Source organism: Mobula birostris, chromosome 6 (genome assembly GCF_030028105.1).
Source record: "Mobula birostris isolate sMobBir1 chromosome 6, sMobBir1.hap1, whole genome shotgun sequence".
Taxonomy (NCBI): Eukaryota; Metazoa; Chordata; class Chondrichthyes; order Myliobatiformes; family Myliobatidae; genus Mobula; species Mobula birostris.
The window spans coordinates 51,129,265-51,155,957 of record NC_092375.1 but is presented as its reverse complement, the minus strand read 5'-3'; the positions used below and the strand labels follow the sequence as shown (position 1 = coordinate 51,155,957).

Sequence of the window (26,693 nt, the reverse complement as noted above, 5' to 3'; positions counted from 1 at the left end):
ATTTTTAATTCTTCTCTTCCTAAATAAAACACTTCTTTAATAAAATCCAGTGTAATATTTTTAAAACAAAAAAGGTCAAATTGGATACCAAAGCCCTTTGTTTTTATTCTTCCCAAACTCTTATCCAAGACCACCCCCCCCCTAAAATTTTACCACTCACCAACACACCAGGGCAATTTACAACCAATCTTGTAAATGTGAAGAAAAAGCATGTCAGGATGTATATTGTATACATTTCTCTGACTTCAAATGTACTTTTGAAACCTAATAAGCTACATTTGTTTAGGATGTGGGAAGAAACTAGACTAAAGTACTTGGAGGAAACCCACCAATTCACATGGAGAAAATGCTTGTCAGGATTGAAGCCAGCACTTTGAGGCAGCGACTCGAACAACTGCTCCGCTGGGCCACCCGTTGTGAAGAAATGTGACTGAATCACTGCTTCACCTGGAAGGATTGTTTAGGCCTCTGGGTGGTGGGAGCAGAAGAGTTGAAATGACAATTGCTATGTTGCCCTTTAGTTACAAGGGAACATTCTATAAAGAGTGGTCACCGGGAATGGAAGAGTGGACCAAGGAGTTGCGATGGCAAGATGGGAGCTATTGAGATTTGTGAAGGAAGGGGCAATCTAAATGCTGTGAGAGTATGCCAAGAGGAGAAAAGATGTGGTGCACTTTTTGAAGTATTGAATTCTGGTTTTGCAGCTACATTCAGGAGATGATGTTGGTGGAACATTATGATATCTGTCCAGGTCTATACTAAAGTTTCCCTGGAAGAAGCCTTGACATAAACATATGCTTCTTCTGCTGATCTTTGCATTGAATCATCTGCAGAGGCTGCAGGTGAAAGCGAGAACACAATCTTAAAGGCATCGAGTAGTACAGATCCTTCAGTGAGGTGCTTCCATGATGACCATAATGTCCACTCAGCTAGTCCCAGTTTTCTGTGTTTGACCCATATCCTTCTCAACCTCACCCCTCAGGTACATATGAATTGCTTAAATGATGCTATCATCCCAGCCATAATCTCTTCCTCTGGAGGCTTCTATGTGTACTCACCACCGTCGGGGGTGAAAAGTTTCTCCTTTGGGGCCTTTTTAAGGCTTTTCCCTCGCACCCTAAATCTATACAGCTTAGTTTTATACTTCTCTACCCTGGGACAACGACTGTTACCACCCACCTTATCCATGGCCCTCAATTTTAAGCATTACTGCAAAATTACCACTCATCAGAATCAGGCTTAATATCAGGTGATGTTAAACCACCAGAATATGTCATGAGATTTGTTAACTTTACAGAGGCAGTCCGATGAGATACATGATAAATAAAGAGGAACAAAAACAGAATATATTTAATAGTTAAGTTAAAATAAGCAGTGCAAAAAAAAAACTCAAATAAAAGTTGTGAGGTAGTGTTTATAGGGTCAATGCCCATTTAGAAATCAGATGGCAGAGGGCATGAAACTGTCCCTGAGTCACTGAGTGTGTGCCTTCAGGCTTCTGTACCTCGTTCTCACTGTTACTATCAGGAAGAAGGCACATCCTAGTTGGTGGGGGTTCCCTAGTGATGGACCCCGCCTTCCTAAGGCACCGCTCCTTGAAGGTGTCTTGGATACTACGGGGGCTAATACCCATGATGAAGCTGACTAATTTTACAAGTTTCTGCAACTTACTTTCGATTTGTGCAGTAGCTTACCATACCAGACAGTGATGCAGCCAGTCAGAATGCTCTCCATGGTACATTTGTAGAAGTTTTCGAGGGGTTTTGTTGACAAACCAAATCTCCTCAAACTCCTAATAAATTATAGCCGCAGTCTTGCCTTCTTTATAGCAGCATTAATATGCTGTGTCCAGCTTGGGTCCTCAGGGATTTTAGCATGCTCACTGCTTCTAATTGCAATGCAATTACATTTTGCCACATTATCAGCTAATACACCAACCTTCATGTTATTAGCACAATGAAAGCATTATGGCAGTTCCAGGACCATAATTTCTGAACACAAACGAGTAATTCTGCAGATGCTGGAAATTCAAGCAACACACATCAAAGTCGCTGGTGAACGCAGCAGGCCAGGCAGCATCTCTAGGAAGAGGTGCAGTCGACGTTTCGGGCCGAGACCCTTCGTCAGGAGGTTGGAGGCTACCCAGACGGAATATAAGGTGCTGTTCCTCCAACCTGAGTGTGGCTTCATCTTTACAGTAGAGGAGGCCGTGGATAGACATATCAGAATGGGAATGGGACGTTCCTCAAATTTCCGCTAATGACCCACCTCCCCCTCGTACCCCATCCGTTATTTATTTATATACACACATTCTTTCTCTCTCTCTCCTTTTTCTCCCTCTGTCCCTCTCACTATACCCCTTGCCCATCCTCTGGGCTTTCCCCCCCCTCCCCCTTTTCTTTCTCCCTAGGCCTCCTGTCCCATGATCCTCTCATATCCCTTTTGCCAATCAACTGTCCAGCTCTCGGCTCCATCCCTCCCCCTCCTGTCTTCTCCTATCATTTTGGATCTCCCCCTCCCCCCCCACTTTCAAATCTCTTGCTAGCTCTTCTTTCAGTTCGTCCTGACGAAGGGTCTCGGCCCGAAACGTCGACTGTACCTCTTCCTAGAGATGCTGCCTGGCCTGCTGCATTCACCAGCAACTTTGATGTGTGTTGCCATAATTTCTGAGCTGGCTATTTATTTCACTCTGCTTTCTTGGATGTCTCATGATGAATAGGTTGTAATGCGTGTAAAGGAGTCACATAGGCTGGGTTCTTCATTCAGTGGCACATCTGTCCTGAACTAAGTTAGTGATAACTTAATGTGAGTGCTCTTGTGCAGGATGGAAAAGGATCCTGTTGATCAGTTTCTGAGGGGTCTTTTCTGGATAATAAAAAGAATTATGATCCGCAGTGATACCACTGAATCACCATTTTCAACACTGGAGAACTGTCAACATCTGCCATTTTATACCTCAGGAAGAGTACATGCCCACAGTATAAGACCATAAGACAGGAGAAGAAATAGATCATTTATCCTATTGAGTAACCTATGCCATTCCATCATGGCTGATTTATTACCCCTCTCAATCCCATTCTCCAGTCTTCTCCCCAAAACCTTTGACACCCTTATTATTCAGGAGCCTATCAATCTCCGCTTTAAATATAGTCAATGACATGGCCTCCATAGCCATATCTGGCAAGAAATTCCACATATTCACCACTCTCAGGCTAAAGAAATTCCTTCCCGTCTCTGTTGTAAAGGGCCTTGTACTCTGAGGCTGTTCCCTCTGGTTCGAAACTGTCCCGTTATAGGAAACATCCTCAAAATATTCACCCTATCTAGGCCTTTCAATATTCGATAGGTTTCAATGAGATTGCCCTCTCATTCTTCTAAACTCCAGCAAGAACAGGCCCAGAGCCATCAAAAGCTTCTCATGCATTAACCCTTTCTTTCTTGGAATCATTCTTGTGAACCTCCTCTGGAGATGACAGTATATCTTTTTTTAGGTAAGGGACCCAAAGCTGCTCACAATACTCCCAGTGTAATCTGACCAATGATTTGTAAATCTTCAGCATTACCTCTTTGCTCGATATTCTAATCCTCTTGAAATAAATGCTGACATTACATTTGCCGTCCTTGCCACCGACTCAACCTGCAAGTTAACATGTGGTAAATCCTACACAAGGACTACCAACTCCCTTTGCACACCGGATTTTTGAATTTTATCCCCATTTAGAAAATAGTCTACTCCTTTATTCCTTCTACCAAAGTGAATGACCATACACTTCCCTACAGTATATTCAATCTGCCACTTCTTTGCACATTTTCTCAGGCTCTCTATATTCTGAATATCGGCAAGCTTGACCACAAAAGCCATGAATTCCATCATCCAAGTCAATGACGTATAATGTGAAAAGAAGTGGACCCAATATCGAACCCTGTTGAACACCACTAGTCACTGGCAGCCAGCCAGAAAAGGCCCCCTTTATTTCCGTGCTTTGGCTGACAAACAGGAGGCAATCTGCTACTCGTACTAGTAACTTTCCTGTAATACAATGGACTCATCTTTTATATTATTAGCTAGTTCTTCATAACCCATCTTTTCTCTCCCTATGGCTTTTTAATTGCCTTCTGTGAGTTTTTAAAAACTTGCCCATACACTAATGCTGTTTTTCACTTCCCTTGTCGGTCACGGTTGCCACATCTTCCCTTTAGAATATTTCTTCATCTTTGGGATGTATCTATCCTGTCCCTTATAAATTGCTCCCAAAACCTCCAGCCATTGCTGCTCTGCTATCATCCCTGCTAGTGTCCACTTCCAGTCACCTTTTTACAGCTCCTTTCCTATGTCTCAGTAATTCCCTTTACTTCACTATAGTATTGATGCATCTGACATTATCTTCTCCCTCGCAAACTGCAGAATGAATTGTATCATATTATAATCACTGCCTCCTAAGGGTTCCTTAACTTTAAACTCTAATAGTCATAGTCATACTTTATTAATCCCAGAGGAAATTGGTTTTCATTACAGTTGCTCCATAAATAATAAATAGTAATAGAACCATAAATAGTTAAATAGTAATTTGTAAATTTTGCCAGTAAATTATGAAGTAAGTCCAGGACCAGCCTATTGGCTCAGGGTGTCTGACCCTCTAAGGGAGGAGTTGTAAAGTTTGATGGCCACAGGCAGAAATGACTTCCTATGATGCTCTGTGTTGCATCTTGGTGGGATGAGTCTCTGGCTGAATGTACTCCTGTGCCCAGCCAGTACATTATGTAGTGGATGGGAGACATTGTCCAAGATGGCATGCAACTTAGACAGCATCCTCTTTTCAGACACCACCGTCAGAGAGTCCAGTTCCATCCCCCCAACATCACTGGCCTTACGAATGAGTTTGTTGATTCTGTTGGTGTCTGCCACCCTCAGCCTGCTGCCCCAGCACAACAGCAAACATGATAGCACTGGCCACCACAGACTCATAGAACATCCTCAGCATCGTCCGGCAGATGTTAAAGGACCTCAGTCTCCTCAGGAAATAGAGATGGCTCTGGCCCTTCTTGTAGACAGCCTCAGTGTTCTTTGACCAGTCCAGTTTATTGTCAATTCGTATCCCCAGGTATTTGTACTCCTCCACCATGTCCACACTGACCCCCTGGATGGAAACAGGGGTCACCGGTACCTTAGATCTCCTCAGGTCTACCACCAGCTCCTTAGTCTTTTTCACATTAAGCTGCAGGTAATTCTGCTCACACCATGTGACAAAGTTTCCTACCATAGCCCTGTACTCGGCCTCATCTCCCTTGCTGATGCATCCAACTATGGCTGAGTCATCCGAAAACTTCTGAAGATGACGAGACTCTGTGCAGTAGTTGAAGTCTGAGGTGTAAATGGTGAAGAAAGAGGGAGACAAGACAGTCCCCTGTGGAGCCCCAGTGCTGCTGATCACTCTGTCGGACACACAGTGTTGCAAGCACACATACTGTGGTCTGCCAGTCAGGTAATCAAGAATCCATGATACCAGGGAAGCATCCACCTGCATCGCTGTCAGCTTCTCCCCCAGCAGAGCAGGGCAGATGGTGTTGAACGCACTGGAGAAGTCAAAAAACATGACCCTCACAGTGCTCACTGGCTTGTCCACAGTAGTAGACACAGTTCAGCAGGAAGACGATGCCATCCTCAACTCCTAGTCGGGGCTGGTAGGCGAACTGGAGGGGATCTAAGTGTGGCCTGACCACAGGCCGGAGCAGCTCCAGAACAAGTCTCTCCAGGGGCTTCATGGTATGGGAGGTCAATGCCAGGATGTCTTCCACAGTACAGGAACCCTCCGGAGCCTCAGTCTCAGGTTGAAGACATGGCGAAGTACTCCACATAGTTGAGGGGCACAGGCTTTGAGCACCCTGGTACTGACACCATCCGGTCCTGCAGCCTTGCTTGGGTTGAGACGTTTCAGCTGTCTTCTCACCTGTACAGCTGTGAAGCCCACCGTGGTGGTTTCGTGTGGGGAAGTGGTATAGTCATGAGAGCAGGGTGGGGGACTGTGAGGAGGGGTAGGAGGGAAGAGTGGAATATGTGTTGGTTGGGGGCCAACAACAGATGGCTCATGTGTGGGATGAAGATCAAATCTGCTCATTACACAACTCCCAATTGAGAATTGCCTTTCCCCTAATGGGCTCAACCACAAGCTGCTCTTAAAAAGCCATCATATCAGCATTATAAAAATTCCCTCTCTTGGGAACTAGCACCAAGCTGATTCTCCCAATCTGCATATTAAAATCCCCCATGACTGTCGTAACATTGCCCTTATTGCACACCTATTTACTTCAGTGGTTTGTAAGTTGATGGAGAAGATCCTGAGAGGCAGGATTTATCAACATTTAGAGAGGCATAATATGATTAGGCATAGTCAGCATGGCTTTGTCAAAGGCAGGTCGTGCCTTACGAGCCTGATTGAATTTTTTGAGGATGTGACTAAACACATTGATGAAGGTAGAGCAGTAAATGTAGTATATATGGATTTCAGTAAGCATTTGATAAGGTACCCCATACAAAGCTTATTGAGAAAGTAAGAAGGCATGGGATCCAAGGGGACGTTGATACGTGGTTCCAGAATTGGCTTGCCCACAGAAGGCAAAGAGTGGTTGTAGATGGGTCATATTCTGCATGGAGGTCAGTGACCAGTGGTGTGCCTCAGGGATCTGTTCTGGGACCCCTACTCTTTGTGATTTTTATAAGTGACCTGGATGAGGAAGTGGAGGGATGGGTTAGTAAATTTCCTGATGACGCAAATGTTGGAGGTGTTGTGGCTAGTGTGGAGGGCTGTCAGAGGTTACAGTGAGACATTGATAGGATGCAAAACTGGGCTGAGAAGTGGCAGATGGAGTTCACCCCAGATAAGTGTGAGGTGGTTCATTTTGGTAGGTCAAATATGATGGCAGAATATAGTATTAATGGTAAGGCTCTTGGCAGTGTGGAGGATCAGAGTGATCTTGGAGTCCGGGTCCATAGGACACTCAAAGCTGCTGCGCAGGTTGACTGTGTGGTTAAGAAGGCATACGATGTATTGGCCTTCATCCACCGTAGGATTGAGTTTAGGAGTTGAGAGGTAATGTTACAGCTATATAGGACCCTGGTCAGACCCCACTTGGAGTACTGTGCTCAGTTCTGGTCATCTCACTATAGGAAGGATGTGGAAACTATAGAAAGGGTGCAGAGGAGATTTACAAGGATGTTGCCTGGATTGGGGAGCATGCCTTATGAGAATAGGTTGAGTGAACTTGATCTTTTCTCCTTGGAGCGATGGAGGATGAGAGGTGACCTGATAGAGGTGCCTAAGATGATGAGGAACATTGATCGTGTGGATGGTCAGAGGCTTTTTTCCAGGGCTGAAATGGCTTACATGAGAGGGCACAGTTTTAAGGTGTTGAAAGTAGATGCAGAGGAGATGTTAGGGGTAAATTTTTTACGCAGCGTAGTGAGTACATGGAATGGACTGCCAGTGATGGTGGTGGAGGCCAATGTAATAGGATCTTTTAAGAGACTCTTGGATAGGTACATGAAGTTTAGAAGAATAGAGGGCTATAGGTAACCCTAGGTAATTTGTAAAGTAAGTACATGTTCGGCACAGCATTGTGGGCCAAAGTGCCTGTATTGTGCTGTAGGTTTTCTATGTTCTGTGTTTCTATTTGGATGTCTGTGACGAACAAGAATTTCAGGTTGTATATTGTATATATCTCTCTGATATTAAATGGAACTACTGAAACTTTTATATTTGTTGTAATTTGTATCCCACATCCTGGCTACTGTTTGGAAGCGTGTATATAACTTCCATCAGGATCTTTTTACCTTGCAGTTTCTTAACTCTACCCACAAGGATTCTTTAAGGACTAAGGAATAGAAAATACTACAAAAGGAAATGGATATGACCCAGTTCACCACGGTGAAGGCCCTCCCCACCATTGAGCATATCTACATGGAGCGTTTTTGCAAGAAAGCAGCATCCATCATCAAGGACTCCTACCAACTAGGCCATGCTCTCTTCTCTTTTCTTCTCACTACTGCCATCAGGAAGTAGGTACAGGAGTCTCAGGACCCACATCACCAGGTTCAGGAACAGTTATTACCCCTTAACTTAACAGGCTCTTGAACTAGTGGGGATAACTTCACTCAATCCATAACTGAACTGTTCCTAGAATTTATTGATTCACTTTCAAGGAGTCAATTTTTATTGCTTATTTAGTTTAGTTATTATTATTATTCATTTTTTCATTAGTATTTGCACAGTTTGTTGTCTGTTACACATTAATTCTTTGCCCATCTTGTTGGGTGCACTCTTTCATTGATTCTATTTTGTTTCTTGGACTTGATGTATACCTGCAAGAAAATTAATCTCAGTGTTGTATCTGGTGACATGTTTGTACTTTGATAATAAATTTCCTTTGCCTTTGAATATCTTCTGTTCTTATGTCACCCTATTTTAAGGATTTGATTTCATTTTTTACCAACAGAGCCACCCCCCCACCCCCGCCTACCTGCCTGTCCTTTCAATACAATGCGTATCCTTGGATGTTAAGCTCCCAACTGTGATTGTCTTTCAGCCACAACTCAGTGATGGCCACAATGTCATACCTGCCAATCTCTAACTGAGCTACAAGATCATCTGCCTTATTTTGTATACTGCATGCAATCAAATATAAAACCTTTATCCCTATATTCCTCACACTTTTTGATTTTACCCCCATGTTAGACTTAGACTCATCCCACTGACTGAAATTTTGCCCAATTGGCTGCTTGTACTTTCTCAGAGTCTCCCTACATATTGCATCTACTTGTATACCAATCGCCTGAACCTCAGTCCTATTACTCCGATTCTCATGCCCCTACCAAATTAGTTTAAACCCTCTCCAACAGCTCTAGCATACCTGCCTGCAAGGATATTGGTGTCCCTCAGGTTCAGGTGTATCCTGTTCTTTTAGTACATATCTTAATCAAAAGGATTCCAATCCAAAAATCTGGAATTCTGACCCCTGCATTTCCTCAACCACTCATTCATCTACACTATCATCCTATTCCTGCCCTGATGAGCAAATGGCAGTAAGTAACCTGGAGATTACTTCCTTGGAGGTCCTGCTCTTCAGCCTCTTCCCTAACTCCCTGTACTCACTGTGCAGGATATCTTTCCCCTTTCTATCTAAGACATTGTAGCCAATGTGCACCTTTACCCCTGCCTGCTCACCCTCCTTATTGTGAATCTTCTACAGCCGCTCTGAGACATCCTGGACCCTAGTACCTGGGAGGCAAGACACCATCCATGTATCTTTTTCATGGTCACAGAATCTCTTGACTGTCTCCACCACCGCACCCCCTGGACCCCAGCTATCGAGACTCCTATCAGCGTATCTCTTCCTGACTTTACCCTTCCCTGCTGAGTTTCAGAACCAATCACAGTTCCACTGGCCTGGCTGTTGCTGTTCTGCCTTGATAGGTCATTCCCCTTCCCCCCCCCCCCTCAGCAATATCTAAAGGGGTATACATGTTGCCAAGGAGAATGGCCACTGGGGTACCCTGCACTGACTGCTTACTCCCTTACTTCTTCTGATGGTCACTCATCTACTACCTGAAGCCTGCAATCTGGGAGTGACCACCTCATTAAAAGACTCAGCTGTGACACTTTCATACTCCTGAATGGTCTTGAGTACATTCAGCTCCAGTTCACTGACCTTGTCAATCAGGATCTGCAGTCAGATACACTTCCTGCAAGTGAAAATCATCAGGGAGATTGTCAGGTACCTTTAGATCCCACATTTCAAAGAAAGAGCATTCCACTGCCTGAACTACTACCTTATTGTACCACTAACCTCTAATGCTTAATTACTAGCCTACACACCTGTTCTTGCTGAAGCCTGTTGATCCAAAGCCTGACTACTCTAATGCTGGCCCACTCACACAATGGCCGCTCTGTTTGCACCTTCCTTCTTTTTATTGGCCCTTGCTAAGTTACTATTAACACAAGCAATCTCCTGCTCCGCAGACGTCACAACATGCCCTGATCACTTTTTAAACCTGGCATATAAAGTTCATAAGGAACTGTCTGTTACTCACAGCAGATGATTCCTGACAGGCCCTAGTCACTTTTTATGTGGTAAGGAAACTAAGGAAATTAATAAAGCACTCTAGTAATGATGTTGATGTCTGTGGAATTAAGCTCTATTTTTTAGTTCATTGAATTTGGTGGATTTAAATTGTTTTAGATGTTTCTTACATTTCACTGTATTTGGAATCAAAGTATCATCTTTCATTGAGAAAACCACATGAGGGTCTTTTTTCCAAAAGTTGTCATCTACTAATTTTCTAGGTGCTTCTGGGAATGTAGTATTGGAATTAATTTAATTATGCATGTAAATTTGCAGTCAGTTTCATAAGTTGGCATGAGCAATGAGCACAGATTAATTTTCATAAAATTATGAAACCACTGTTAAGTGCATATCATATAGTTCCAAGAGTAAACAATGAGCTTAACAATTCATTGTCTTAGTAAGATAACAGTGACTCAATTTGTCCTTAGGATATGGATTGTACAAATTTAAAAAAAACATTTGATACTTTCACTTTATTTGATTTAAGCAAGCACTTCTCTAAAGAGACCTGTCTTAGTTTATCACCTTTTGATTGCTGTTCTTTCCAACAACAAAAAGGCCTAAGCTTTTAAGCCAAAATTATTCTCTTCCTCATCTGAAATTGTCTTAAAATTATCTTTCTCAACACAATTTGTATGATTTCACTGCAATGTTTAATCAACATAAAAAGTAGTGTTACAGTCATTATAATAAATGATCCATTTGAAAGTTAACAGTTAATCTCAATTAGACTTGTAGCCATTCAGGAACTATTGGCCAGTTGGCACTTTCCTTGTAAGCGACTGTTTGGGGTGGTATGGTTGTGTAATTCTCTGCAGCAGCCAGCTGTACGATCACAGTTCAATTCCTGCTGCTGCCTAAGGAGTTTCTATATTCTCCCTGTGAGTGGGTGAGTTTCCTTGGGGAACTTGGGTTTCTTCCTACATTCCAAAGCTGCACGGGTTAGGATTAGTGAGCTATGGGAATGCTATATTGGCACTGGCAGCATGGTGACACTTGCAGGCTGCCCCGCTGATTTGATTTGATGCAAAATAATGCATTTCACTGTATCTTTTGATGTACATTAGACAAATAAAACTAATCTTTCCTCCTTTTTGAGTCCATGTTACACTAGTTCCAGCATCTTGCACATTTCAAAAAAAATTAAGAAATTTACCACCCATGTCATTGACAATCTCAGCCTAAATTCTGGAGGTCTATGCTTAAACTTTTGGATCACCTATCCTTTTAAAAGTCTCAACTCCTCAAATAACCCATCCTAATAGTTCCTTCCAAAGGACATATAATGTGGCGTGGTTTGAAACTATTTTTTATCATTATTTAAATGATTTATGAGGATTAAAATACAGAACAACTTGTCTTGGGAAAACTTATCAAACTTAATATCTTGAGTAATGGGCATTTGAGCCTTGCACTGCCAATTATAATTAATGTTGTAATTTTAACATCACCAGAGTTAATTTTCCATCATATTTGCAAAGGATCTTGCCTGATTACTTGTAGGAATAAGAGATGATTTATCATGTAAGACATGTCTAAATTGTGTCTGTCAGTGGCAAGCAGCTAAGTTGAAGTTTTAACCCAATCCAATTTGGTGAAGATGAAACGATGTGTATTTAATAATATTTGAGTAATCTTGTAAATATATTTGATTAAACATTCTTGTTGATTTCAATCGTTCATTATGGGTTGTTGTATAAATACATGAATTGCATATGTAATCATGCTACCAAGTAACGTGCATGCGCCTCGTTTAAAGTTAGATTCGCATGTTTTCCTTTTGAACTAGTTTAATGTTTTGAAGTTACAAAATATAACATTGGCAATGAAATGTTGAAGCACAGGAAAGAGCAGCAAGTTTTAAAAAAAGCAGCAAGGAACAGCTGGTTTAAAAAAAAAATGCAGCCCAGCACGTGCAGAGACTGTTGAGTTTATATTTTACTTAAAAAGTAGCACTGCACATGTTCTGTAGAAGGGAAGATATAATCGAGCTTTGGAAAAAAGAAGTCAGTAAACGGAAGAGTTCACAGGTTCATAAGGAGTGAGTACCGGGTGATAATAATTTTTTAAAAAGCAGAAATTGTTGGCTATATCAGAAAGATTGGCATGTTTGATTCCATAAAAGTTAACTGGCTCATGTACGCTGAGCTAATTGAACAGTGTTTTGAAGCAAAGAAAATAGCCAATGAGAAACAAGTACCAATTATGCTAAGTGCATTAGTTTTAAAGGCACACAGTTTGCTTTGAAGTTTAACTGCTCCAACCAAACCATCCGAAATGAGCTTAGCTAATATTGTGATAATGATACAGGAACATTTAGAACCGAAGTCATTGTTGATTGCCAAACACTTTAAGTTTCATAAGTTAAATCAAAAAGAGGGAGTTTATTTCAGTATACCTGGCTGAATTGAAGAGATTGCCTGAGCATTGTCAGTTCAATAATGGGAAATCATTTAGTTTGTGAAATCTTACAAGAAATCATTCAAAAATGGCTCCTAACTGAGGCACAACTTATATTTAAAAGGGCAGTTGGTATTGCTGTTTCTATGGAAACTGCAGATAGAGATGCAATTGAGTTGCGGTCAGGAATGAAAGTGAGTGTGAATAAAATGACAGCATCCAGAGAGAGGCCAACCTGGCTGAGCAAATTGTGTTACCATTGTGGCATGGGCTCACATGCACCAGACCAATGCAGGTTTAAAGATGAAACTTGAAGAAAATCCAACAAAGTAGGTCACTTACAAAGAGCATGTTGGGCATACAAAAATAAATGGACTGCACAGAGAAAAGAAAAGGATAAAGATTTAAGTTGCAGTTGCAAAAGGAGCACTAATCTGCACGCTGTAGGATGAAAAATCTGATAATGATGAGAATGAAAGAGGCTTATTTATTTATTGAGATACTGTGCAGAATAGGCCGTTTGACCTGTGCCACCCAGCAATAGCCTGAATTTAATCCTAGCCTAATCATGGAACAATTTACAATGATCAGTTAACCAACCAACCAACCAACCGGTATGTCTTTGGACAGTGGGAAGAAACCGCAGCACCTGGAGGAAACCCGTGCAGCCACGGGGAAGGTATTCAAACTCCTTACAGGCAGTGGCAGGAACCTGTGACGCTGGTACTGTGTGCCGCCCTATTACATAACCTTGAGGTTTACAGTAAGTAAATTAACAATAGACAAGCAATATGGCTGGCACCAGAAGTGAACAGCAAATTAATTAAAATGGAATTGGACACTGAAATGCTGTTCAAATCCATTTTGAGGAATGACTGAAACAGCCAAACCAAAGATACTAAACTGAAGCCTGCAGGTGTCCAACTGTACTGTAGGAACCTGTACTGGAGGAAAAATAACTCCTGTAGGAATGACATTCGAGACAGTGAAATATAACAATCAACAAGCCACATTGAACTTGCTTGTGGTTAAAAACAGGAGGGCCAGCATTGTGGGGGCGTGATTGGCTGAGAGAACTACAACCTGATTGGAGATCCATCCACCATTTTCATATGACATTCCTTACAATAAAGTCAACTGAAAGCAAATTAAGAAAGGTACTGGATGATGCCACAATTTTTTCCAAGCTGAACACCATGAACCATTGCCCAACAGAGGGCAAACAGGTGTTGGTGCCAACCTCTGTGCTTCTGGTTGGAAAACATATTAGACGAAGGAAGGACCATGCTGATTGAAAAAGTGACAAAAGCAGTGGTCTGACTACGACAGTTTTTGTAGACAACGTGTCTAGAAAAAAGCTTCTGATATGTTAATCAGTTAGTTATGAAATGTGGCTTGGTTTTAAGCTGCAAGGAGCTTGAAGAAAATTGAAAGCATTCGGCTTTTGTGAGTATAAAGAGCCAGAATCTACACTGTGTACATTAAGGTTATTACATGAATTTCAAGTGGGAAACAAAAAACTGCTTGTAAAAAGTAAATGCAAAGACCAGCTCGATGAATGGCCAAAAGGAAAGTAGTCAATGGAGGTATGAAAACAGAGGATTATTCAATTGATATTATGGATGAGAAAACCAAGAGCAGAGATCAGATTGTAAAGGGAGCAATAGAAGAATTAATAAGAGAATACTCCAGTGAACTAAATGCATCTTCCCAAGATCAAGATGCACAAAGTGGAAGATAAAGGAATGGGAAGAAAGGTATCCAGAGCTGTCAGGACCACGTTCTGCAGTATCGGAATCAACTCCTACAACCACCACAGACAAGGCCCAAGAACCTGAGATTGTTTTCATAGCCACAAGACTCAGCTGCCCAGCAGAGTGATTCCCTGAAAGTCGTTCCACAAGAGTAAGAAACCCTCCTCAGCAATTAAATCTTTAGGCCTGAATGGGACAATTTAAAATTTACTGTGGATGTCTGTATATGGTAGTTGTATTATATAATATACTGTGTGCATAGTTGAGATGAGTTTTCTATTGACTTGGAATTTATAGCTAAGCAGGAAGGAGTGTTGTGTATTTACTACTTTAGTAATATATGAGTAATCTTGTCAATATATTGTCTGATTAAGCATTCTTGCTCATTTCAATCATTCATTATGGGTTATTTGCGTAAATACGTGAATTGCATATGTCATCACACTATCACATGTGAGTGCCTCTCATAAAGTAAACACAAAGTTGGACTCACATTTTGGACTCTCGTGTCCTCCTTTGAATTAGTTTAATGCTTTGAAGTTACAAAACATAACATGAATGAGTGATAAATAACAGCCAAAACACAGGTGATAACTCTGCTCTGGTCTTCAGAAAAAGTTCTCAGGTCTTCTCATCTATACCCATAGAGAAAATGCTGAGAATACTTAGACTGCAGAAAGGGAAAAGGGTTAAAATTTCAGGTCAGAGACATCTTGTTGAAGCTGGGAAAAAGTGAAATCAACATTGAGTTGTGCAGAAGATGGAGGAAGGATAAAGGATGGAGGAGACCAAGGAAGCATCTCCAGGGTAAAGCTTGAGTTGCTGTTAGATACCATCCTGTTGATGTGTTAATGGGTGCAGTTAGGGAGGGTTGAACACTAACATAGAAGCATGAAAAGTTGTGAAAGGCTGTAGGATACATCCAAATCAGGAAGCTGAAGGGCTGAGCCAAAATCATGCACATGACTTGCAGCATAAATGGCCCATTCTGATACAACCAGTGAAAGAGAGCTACCTGATGTTGTAGAATTCCATGTTGAGTCCAGAGAACAGCTACGTCAAGTTGTTGCTCAAAGCTACATTGGGTTTGTCATAACAATGCAAAAGGCCACGCACACATTTCAGAGTGAAAGATTGATGGGGAATTAAAATGGCAAAAGAACTGGCAGCTCAAGGTTGCCCCTATTGATTTTTTATGCAGGTGCTCTCACCCAATCAGCATTTCGGTTACACCAATATAGAAGAGGTCACATTATGAACATTTCATTGGAAGAAGTACAAGAGATTTTCTGCTTCACCTGTTTTGCTAGTGAGAAGGGAATGGGTGAAAGGATGGATGTGTCATATGCAGTTGCCTGGGAAAGTGGCATATGAAGGGCAATAGTTGGTGGAGTAGGGAGTCATGAAAGGAACAATCCCTCCCAAATGCTAGAGGAGAATTCAATCTTGCTGAAGCTATAAAAGTTTTGAAGGATGATAAATTGAATGCAAAGGCCAGTGAGGTGGGAGTTGAACACCAGGGGAGCTCTCATCTTGTCATCTCTTGGAGGAGAAGGGATGAGAGAAGAGGCATAGAAAAAGAATGACATGTGGTCAAGAAATCTGACAATTATGTTATAGTAGAAGCCTTCTTTCAAGAAGAGAAACATCTGAGGATCTAAGTGGAGAAACTCGGAGATGGAGGAACTAGAAGAATACAATGAAGTCCTCAAAGGATGCAGGGTGAATGGAAGTATAGGCAGGAAAGCTGTGGGAGTCATTACACTTGTCATGTACAGAGTTTACATTGGGACCCAGTGTAGAATTCTAAAAGCTTGGGTCGCACAATTTCAAGATGAAGAGGTACAAAAATGTAAGGGAAGAATCTGTAATGGATAATATGCAAGTGAGAGCAGGAAGCAATTAAAGCAAAAGAAAGCATGTTTTCAGATTCTGTACGAGTACAAGAAACAACATAACAGAGAAAGAGTTCCAAAGACTGAAACAAAGACTGCTCCACATATCCCATGAAATGGCAGGTGTACTTTTGGCCCTCATGATATCCAATAACTGCACATAGAATCTGAAAAATGTTACATAGGTTTAAAAAAAACACCTGTGCAAACAGGTGCTGGTTTGGGCCTCTGATTAGGAAAGAAGCAGTGAACCCTTGGACCATTTTAATGTGGGATTAAGACGTGGAGAGATTATACAGTGATGATGAAGGTCAGATAGGAGGGACCAGGAAGCCAGAATCTTACAAAATGCCTGAGGCATTGGAGATGTGAGAAGTGTAAGTAGGAAGGAAATGGACCAAGGAGAAGGGACGAATTCAACATAGAAAGAAATAAAGAAGTTCTGGGTGGCAAGAAGTTCTTTATTCTGAAATGTTATGTTCCTTTTATACTGTCTGACCTGTTGAATATTTCTCGACATATGTTTTTATTTCAAATTTCCATCATTTGCATTCTCGACTTTTCAATTGCTGCATCCTGCTGTGTGAACTGAGGAGCTCATAGTTCAAAACTCATCAGAACTCAGGACTTCCAAAATTATAGCATTCCAGCTGATGTGGAACTTTGTGATTGATTCATTTTATTGGTTTGAACCTATAAAGTCCTTTCTCTGAAGACAGGGTGTGCTGCCAATAAAGCTTGAAAGAGACCGAGCTGGGTCTAATTAACATTAATTAAAGTTGATGCTTGGGGTTCTAGAAATAGGATTTTGGAATCTGTAGCTGACAACAAATTGAGGTCATAATTAAAGCTGAAGACTTCAAAATAGTGTTCATAAATTCAAAAGTGGGCTGTGTAGAGAGCAAACAAAGTCAATGAAGGAATTTTTTTGGTAAAAGAGAAAATGTCACAATTCCTTGATAAATAATATCCTCAAATGGGTAGAACAGTAAATAGGTCTTGTAGCATGTGTTGATAAATTGTTTAAAAGTACCTTGCCATCTCATCACACTTGGGATATAAAATATTCAACACTTGTTTGCCTCCTTCCTTCCCGTTGTCCAAGCTAGTTGCAGTCTTTCCTGCTGAGTCAGTGATTTACTGGGAATTTAAATTGTTGTGGTATGGCTACTGCACACTCGGCACTTGGATTTTTCTATCATTGTTAAAGACGTGATTGGAAATTCTTCTGTATCGCATGTTTTTATAATCCCCTATACAAAGGAATTTCTTTTGAAATTAGATTGCACCTGTGTGGTTTCCATACCTTGACGCAGAGCCATTGCGTGAAGGCATGCATAACAATGAGACTGTGCAATGCAGCTTTAATATTGGATATCTGCTCACAACAAAAGCAAGGCCTAAAAGAATCTCAGACTCCTCAATATGTTACCTGGCAGGGACCAGTTTTATCAGGTCCTTGCTGTTGAACTGAAGACTTCTTTCTCTCTGGCTGGCTTAAGAAATTTTCTTGCTGAACACTTATCAGACAACACACACTCTAAACTCCTCTCCGAAAAACAGGAGTAGATTTTTTGGCTTTTCAAGGCTGCTCTGTCATTGTGTGGTTATGGTCGAACTTTATCTCAATACTGAATGCCAGGTCTCTTCCCAAGTCTTTTTGAAGACCTTTGTGACTTGAAATCTTTTTCTCCTCCTTAAATATAATTTGCAACCATTTCCTCCACTGCTTTCTATGATAGGGTATTTTATACCGTACGTTCACCATTCTCTGAAGTAAAGATTTCTCCTTTTCTATGTTCTGTACCCTGAGACTGTGACCCCTTGTGGATCCTCATATCCCCTAGGTTAAGGATGTTTCTGCCTGCGTCCAACCTGTCAGAAATTTGTTTATTTCAATGAGATGTTTCATTTTCTTAGGCCTAGTCAATTAGGCCTTGGTCAAGCCAGTCTCTTGTACGCCAGTCCTATTGTTACAGCATCCAAAAGTACAGAAAATCTGATAGTCCAACATCACCAGTGTCCGGATCAATGTGAATTTTGAGATTTTTATTGTACAGTAGGAAACACTGGCAGTTTTATGGGGAAATCACATCCTCTCCCCTCACCCTGTGAATTTCAAGTTTTTGTGATCATAGTTGCAAGAAATTGGAATTGGATAATGCTTAATTGTTAACATAAAAGAACAGTAGAGATGGATGAGCAAAAAAAGGGGAGTGAATAAAATTCCAAGGCAGTCGGAATGAGAGGTTAAAAAGTGTGGGTTGTGAGAGGATGGTGGTAGGAGGAAGAGGATGTGATGAAAAAGAAAGGAAAGTTATTGCCTAAAATTAGTGATCTTAAAAGTTAATGAACTATGAAGGAGTAATATTAGAATGAATTATAAATACTACAGTCAAACCTTGAATCAAAGAGAAATTGAGAGATCAAAGTAGTTCATGTAGACTGTCATTTTCACGGCTTTGGTACTAAGAGGAAATCTCTTGTGGAGAACATGCTTGCAATTTTCACACAAGCATGAATGTTATAGTAACAGCAGATGGAATGGATCAATAATTTTAATTTCATTCATGGCTTACCATAACATATGTCCAAAAGAATTTAAGGTGTCTCCAATTAGATTCAGCTTGCGTGGTCAAGACATGTGCCATGAAAAGCAGAATTCTCACCTCTCCTGGAAGTTCCGGGAGTCTCCTGCATATTGATGACAGCTCCCTGACACCCGCAAATTATATACAATATCCCAGAAATTGATTTTTTTGAGCGGGAGCGAGATCGAGAGCGGGAGCGAGATCGGGAGCAGGAGCAAGATCGAGAGTGGGAGCGAGAGCAAGCATCCTGATTGGTCTCTCTTTGTTCTAAGTAGACCTATCAGTTTTCTCTGTGGATGGGCTTTACAGTCGACCTCTGTCTCTCCATCAGTTCAGTTTCGTGTCCTGCACAGCCATGGCAGAGTGTTTCAAAAAAATATATAAAATGCACTTCACCCCAGACTACACTAAAGTGTACCCCTGCCTAATAGGGGTCAGAAATAATGACAGTGTTGCTCACTGCACTGTTTGCAACAGTGACTTTTCCATTGTCCATGATGGGTTAAAATGTAAAAGACATGTTGAGGTGAGTTTAACAGGTGTCATTCGTTCAATAGCATAGCTAACGCTATTTAAACTAGCTGGCTGGCTGCTAAGGAGCTACGCTATTGATGTCCTACATGATGAGGCCAAACTCCCTGTAGACTTGCTTAAAGTTGTAATAGAATAAACATAATAATATAAGTACATATTTTAATGTCACATTTTCTGCATATACCCAACTTGGTTTACAGATCAGACAAAATCACTAAACAAAGTATTACATACACCCTTGGAGGTCGACGGGGGGTGGGGGGGGAATATGGGGTTGCGGGGGCCGGGGGTGCTACCTCCCTGAAATGAGTTTTTGCAGAGTAGGATGTCTGGAAAAGTAACTAGGTTGCACCTATTTGTATAGCAGCTGGAGGTGGATGAGTCATACATGCAGATACTTTTACAAAGAACAAAAGGCTCATCATATGTTTCTTCACATCTAGCAGTAGGAGGACATTAGACATCAAATTGGTCACTTGAAGAAAGGATTAGTGGGAAGCATACTCCCTGAATTGGTAGAATATAATGGATGATTCACATTTCAGTAATGCAGCAAAATGTCTAGCATCAGAATGTCAGAACATTCCGGATAGATTGCTATCAAAATAACTTTATTGCATTAATGTAAACGGTTAACACTTGCCTCTCTGGTTTGTACAATATTTAGTTGATAATTTTAAAAATTCAGCAGTTCCTTAATTTTCTGGCCAGCTGCTAGCAGGATACATTGAATAACAGTGTAGGAACTCAGCCAGTCAGGCAGCATTTAAGAAGAGGAACAAACAGACAACGTTTCAGGCCGAGACCCTTCATAGATGCTGCCTGACTGGCAGAGGTCATCTGGCATTCACTGTGAGGGGTGCTCAAGATTTCCAAAAGCTGCAGAATGTGTTGTGTTGTAGGTTATACTGAGTGGTGCTGTCTCAGATCTCTAGATATTGCTGTCAGTTTTCATTTGTGAAATGCCAGTATATATTGCCTGTTCTTTTATAATCCGAAGATTCAACCCAAAACTTTAGCCTGGAGAGACTGAGTCCTGAGATATGTTGTGTTGCCGGAGTACTCTGGGTGTGTTAGAAGTATATCGCCAATGCTTCATCATTGTTGGGACTGAACTCAACAACATTATAGGAGTAAGTAGAATGCATTTTGTAAAATATGCAAACTGCTGCCATTGTATGCAGGTAATAAAAAGGAATTATTAATTTAGGCTGCAGGATGGGCTCCCAACAAGTGGGCTACTGTATCCCGGATGGTGTTGAGATTATACAGAGCTGTACTCCTGTAGGCAAGTGCATTACTGGGTAGATGTCAGATTTGTAACTGTATTGAAACCACTTGTCTAGAAGCATTATTAGTTCTGGAACACACATCTTCAGTTTTAATACTTGGGCTGTTATCCGGTCCTGTAGATTCTGCTATGTAAATTCCAAGTGGGATCCAGGATCAGCCATGATAGAATGGTAGAGAAAGACTTGATGGGCTGAATGGCCTCTCTCCTCCTATGTCTTATGGTCTTGTGATGTATCCAGTCACTCTCATCCCCCCCCCACCCCCCCCCCCCATTTTACAAGTTGAGTCAACTTGGCTGGAGACCAGCTTCTATGATAAAACCTCAGGAGAAGTAGATCATTGTTGTCTCTGATTGAACATAGATACAAAGACTTCAGCCTTGTATTTAGTGGTTGCATGTTGGGTCATGTCATCACTGAGAGGGGGAAATGGTTTAAGTTGACATCTCCAGTTTGCTGTTTTATTGTCATCTACCATTAACGCGCGAGAACTACAGAAAGTCAATCTGATTCTTTAGTTCTGGGATCACTTGGATCTGTCTATTTCATTATATTTTACTGTTTGCGTGCATATTGCAGCTTCAATTGGAGTTGTGTTTGGCGTGTGTCCTTCTGCAATCAGTCAGCTAGAGCTGATCATATGACTTGATCATAATAGTAGAGTGAGGGATATGTCAGATCATACCTCTACAAACCATGGTGCTGGATATCTTGGTTATATGTGGATGCATGGCTTTGAGTTGCTGGGACTGTTGAGTCCCATTTCACATTTGCTGTACCACACAGGACAAAGCAAGGTCTCCACAGGACTCTGCTTGGTCATTTCTCCCAACGCTGTCATAGATCATCCAGGTAGATTGGTGAGTATATGATCAAGCAGATTATCCCTCATGTTGGCTCATTTACTTACTACCTGCTGCATACCAGTCCACCAGTTATGTCAGATGCATTGATGCAGTTCACATCTCTGAACTTGTGACTTGTGTTTGATTCTGTCCCCTTTCTTCTTTCAATACTGCTTCCAAGTATTGTTCAACATGGTGTAGCATTAGTTCATGCATAGTGGAAGGATGGAAGATGGTAATCAAGGAGGTTTTTGATCCTTGCATCCCTGCAACTGCATGGGTTTCCTCGGGTGCTGCAGTTTCTTCCCATATATCAAAAATCCACAGGTTGGTAGTTGGCAGTTGTAAACAGCCCCAGAGTGTATGATGGCGGGGGAACCTTGGCAGGTTGGGGGAGACGTTGGTTGGGTTTGGAGATGGAGAATGTGGAAGGAATAAATTGTATCAGGGAGGGATTAGTGTAGGATGTCCCTCTGCATTTGATGGGTCAAAGGACCTAGTTGCGTGCTGTACTTTTCAGAGTCTGCCCTTCAGGATTCTGCAACGCATTCAGTGTCACTGCTTCCCAGTGACTCTCGGTCGTGGAAACGGAGGTTCCTCCTCAAGAGTACATTCTGTGTCCCATTGTCTGATATGTAGAGACACAGATACATCAGCAGAAGGATGGTGGTGGATGGTAATGAAGAATAGGTTTTCTTGCCTATGTTCACCCCAGTGCTTGAGGCTTCTGGGGTTAATGTTGTGGAGTCCACAGACTGCTGTTTCCAATTTGCATATCACTACGTGTGAAGACTGGTTGGCCTTTGTAGTGCTAAAGCAGCTTTGCTGCCAACATGCATGTTGGGATGCTCTGCTCACACACACCTTGATTCTGAATACTGAGTACTCATATTATTACTTTGGAATGAGGAAGTTGTATCATGCGATTCAGAAGAAATAAGATGCATGTAAAAATATTATTCGGTATCTCTTTTGATTCATGGCCGTGGAATGTTCAATGTCAGTGCACGAGGCATCATGCTATTTATAGGAAATCAGTGAAACAATGACACTGTTAGCAACTCTTTGATATGACTAAGTTGGTCCTTGTTGTTGAAAGTATTTTCCAAAATCCTCATACTTCCCAAATTCCCTCATTGGGGTCAATGCATTGTCTGGAAAATTCTTCCAGGTGGAAAAAAATTAAGTCACTGTTACAGGTGAATTGAGCATCTTCCATTCCAGACTGTGCTTCCTTGTCCCATATAGCTGCTACGTAACAGTCACCAGCTTTATTATACAAGGGGTGATTGATAAGTTTGTGGCCTAAGGTAGAAGGAGTCAATTTTAGAAAACCGAGCACATTTATTTTTCAACATAGTCCCCTCCTACATTTACACACTTAGTCCAGGGGTCGTGGAGCATATGGATCTTGAACCTCCAGAAAGTGTCCACAGCAGGGATGATGGATAAGTTCGTGGTCTAAGGTAGAAGGAGATGAGTTATACAGCTCTTGTTACATGCACATGCAGTTCAACTCTTCAAGTGATTATGCAGAAAGTTTGAAGTTAATAACTCATCAGGGGTGACTGATAAGTTCGTGGCCTAAGGTAGAAGGAGATGAGTTAACAACTTCAAACTTTCTGCATAATCACTCAAATAAATGTGCTAGGTTTTCTAAAATTGACTCCTTCTACCTTAGGCAACGAACTTATCAATTACTCCTTGTAAATTAGGGTTTTCAAGCAGACAACGAAGGAAAAATGTTTCATGTATGTTTGAAAATGCACCTCGTAAATATATAGCATGATGAAGCAAGATGAGATAGTTACCATGTATTACTTCATTCATGAGATCACATTGACAAAGTTGATCATTTATGTTCAACTTCATTCATAATGGGATACATCTCTCCCATTATAAATTGTTGATATTAATTTCTTTTAGAGAATATATTTTGATATTTTTGTTTTCTTTTTTCAGCATTAAAGGTGGCTAAAGTTTGCAAATATATGTGACCAAGAGAATCAATACTAAGGATCTGGAAGGCATTATTGTCTCTTAACAGCAACCATTAAAATTTTCTTCGAAGACCAAACAACTAAACTGAACAACCTCAAAATAAACCAACTAAGATGAATTGTACTTGGAAATCGTGCAATTAATCATGGTTATTGGGAAGACTGGACCAATTTCTACCTTGAACCAAGATGTAAAATTGAACACATTCACTTCATTGTATCCTGAATTTCTCGGCAAGTGATTTTCTCCAAAGCTAGTCATCACTAGACCCCAAGAGCAGAACGAACATTACTTTTGCAGAAGCATGTCCAAAAACACCGAGATTGTCAATCTGTCATTCCTATTGGACGATGAAAAGAAAATGATTCTAGAAGTTTTAAACCGAGATGAAGTGTTGAGAAAAGCTGAAGAGAAAAGAATAAGGTCAGTGGTGGGGAGGGTGGGGGTGGTTGGCCATTGGCTTATATTAAAAATTTACTAATAGTGGTCAACATAATGAAGTGAATTTGTACTCCATCCAAGAAAGTGCTCAGCAATGCAAAAGCTTTGTATTTCATACTCATTACTCTTCATAGGCAAATGAGCTGGTGCGCCTTGTGTTTTATAACATGAAGTACTACCTTGAGTTATAAAATTAAGGTGAGAGACATAGTACTAAAGATATATTTCTTCATCTGGAATTAGAAGGCAAGGGAATGCAATCTATTCCACTCATATGCATTTTTGGTGGTCAATGCAAGACCAAGAGTGACAAGATTAAGTCAAATGACCCAACCCTCACTGGGGAATTTATGTACAGAAGAATTGACGCAAAATAAGTGGATATAGGCTATTCAGCTTATCCCTGTTCTTCCATTTAAGAGTACAAATATACCATATCTACATTTTTTCGGCCTTATTTATTTTTAATCGATTTAGAGATGTGGAGCACAGTGAAAGGCTCTTCTGGCCCAATAAGCCGAGGCTGCCCATTTACGACCACATGACAAGTTAACCTAAGAACCCATACGTCTTTGGTATGTGGAAGGAAACTGGAGCACCTGGAGGAAACACACAAGGAAATTGTACAAGCACCTTACAGACAGCAGCAGAAGTGAACCTGGGTCACTGGCGCAGTAATAGTGTTAATGCTAACCGCTACACTAATGCCCGGCCTATTTGCTAATTACAAAACTCAAAAAAAAAATCTCCTACAGATTTGTCAGATATGATTTTTCTTTTATAAATCCACTTTGGCCCTACCGGCTCCTATCCTTTAAATGCCCTGTTACCTCATAGTAGTAGTAGTAGTAATAATAATAATAATAATAATGAAAAAAACAAACATTTTCAAGACAACTAACTTCAGGCTAACATGTCTTTAACTCCCTATTTATCATCTGCCAAGTAGTGGGATTTGATTTTCCTCCTTTCAACTTGTGGATACCATTTGGAATCCAGGGTATTTCCCAACAATTTTAACAGGCCAACATGAGAGAAAGTATGAACGGTTTTATTATGCAGTTGTACATAGTGTATGCATCTACTTGCTGTGATTTTTATTTGCTTTTGCTACAATCCTCATTCGGTATGCAAGTTGCTGTTGAATGAAACTGGAATGATGCTCACTTCTTTCAAAGAAAACACACCAGCAGCTCTGCAGATTACATTTTCCCCCTTTAGTAATGGAATGCAGAATCATGTGGACTATGGGCATTCACAAGCAATGATATCAAGCAGATTAAGCAACCAATCAAATTGAAGAAGCTGTGGTAGGAAAATATTAAATAAAACAAACTACGGTAATATATAGGTTTTTCAGCTATTTAAGCTTTGAAATATTTATTCTGAGGGAATTCGATCACATATGTAAATTACATATAAGATTGGAGAAGAATTAACTGCAATTGCTTAATATGGCATTAAAAAATCCTGCTATACATAATTCATCAAAAAAATCAGCAGTGAAATATCACATTTATAAAATAAGATGAAAATTTACATCATGCTAATGATTCTGTGCTTGTCTTGGTTAAAACTGCAACAGTGCCTATTACTTCAAGATTTAAGATGGTTTAGTAATATTGTGTACACAGGTGTAAAGCAGAATGAAATGACTGTTACTCCTGATCTGATACAGCACAAAGAACACCAAGGATGACTAACACAATAATAATAATAAAATGCAATAAATGTAAATACATTCCTTTTAGAGATACAGCACTGTAAAAGGCCCTTCTGTCACAATGAGTCCCACCGCCAAGTTACACCCAAACGCCCAATTAATCTACATTTTTTGGAATGTAGGAGGAAAGCATAGCACCTGGAGGAAACCCAAGTGGTCATGGGGAGAACGTGGAAACGGCAGTGGGAAATAAACTCAGGTCACTGGCACAGTAAAGTGTTAAACTAACCACTATGCCACCCTCTCTGTTGCTCTGAATTTACACAATTAAGCAGGTATATGCAAACATCAGAATTTGATAATTCTAAAGTAATTCCAGTAAATCTAAAGATATTTTACTATCATTGTGATTATAAAATTTATACTAGTATCTTCCTACATTTTATAAACACTCTTAAAAATACATATAAACTAAATCTATCCTTTTTATTGCCAGTAGCTAAGATCAAGGTTGCTCCTGGGCTATGTTGTAAAGTTGATGTGATAGTACTAAAAGACTGCACAGTACTTAGTTATGGATGTTGATTTCCTCCTCCATGCAAGCCAGAAACTTTTAACATGGTACCCCTAGGATTGCTAAATTAAGCCTGTTTTTGTATGTTCATTCACATTTTATATTTTTAATGTTAAGCAATTAAGGAAATAGTGACATTATTTCCACACTAGGGTTGTGGTCACTGGAATTGCAACAAGTGGATGCGCAAGGAAGTTGATTTACTGTTGTACCAGATGGGATGGGTAGGGCAAAGATTTCACAAAAGCTTGCATGTTTTCATGACTAGTATATGTAAATTTTACTATCTTTCATCCCTGTTTGCATAACTCCTCACATTCCTTGCATTACGGCATGCTACTCGAATTATCTCTTGCTGGGAAAATGAACCAAAGAATTTTGAGGAAGGCTAAATGTGGTTTGGTTGAGATTCCTGTCAAAGAATAATTATTTACAGTTCAAAGGTGTTTTAACGCTTCCAAATTAATGCTCAAAACTTAAGGTTGTGATGGTCACAAAAATATGTTCATTAGATTAGATTATGAAGACATGCAGTCCTCTTTTATTGTCATTTAGTAATGCATACATTAAGAAATGGTACAATA

At 40.6% G+C, this 26,693-nt stretch overlaps 1 protein-coding gene across 4 annotated transcripts in view; it reads left to right on the top strand.

Moving 5' to 3' along the window:
• The window catches only part of sytl5 (synaptotagmin-like 5), a 204,821-nt gene that overhangs the window by 86,352 nt on the left and 91,776 nt on the right, over positions 1–26,693 (top strand). For all 4 annotated transcript variants that reach the window (XM_072260486.1, XM_072260482.1, XM_072260483.1 and 1 more), the window contains one exon: positions 23,393–23,854. In XM_072260486.1, the coding sequence (XP_072116587.1) occupies positions 23,736–23,854 (119 nt within the window). In that variant the 5' untranslated portion in view covers positions 23,393–23,735. The remainder of the gene's footprint in view (positions 1–23,392; positions 23,855–26,693) is intronic.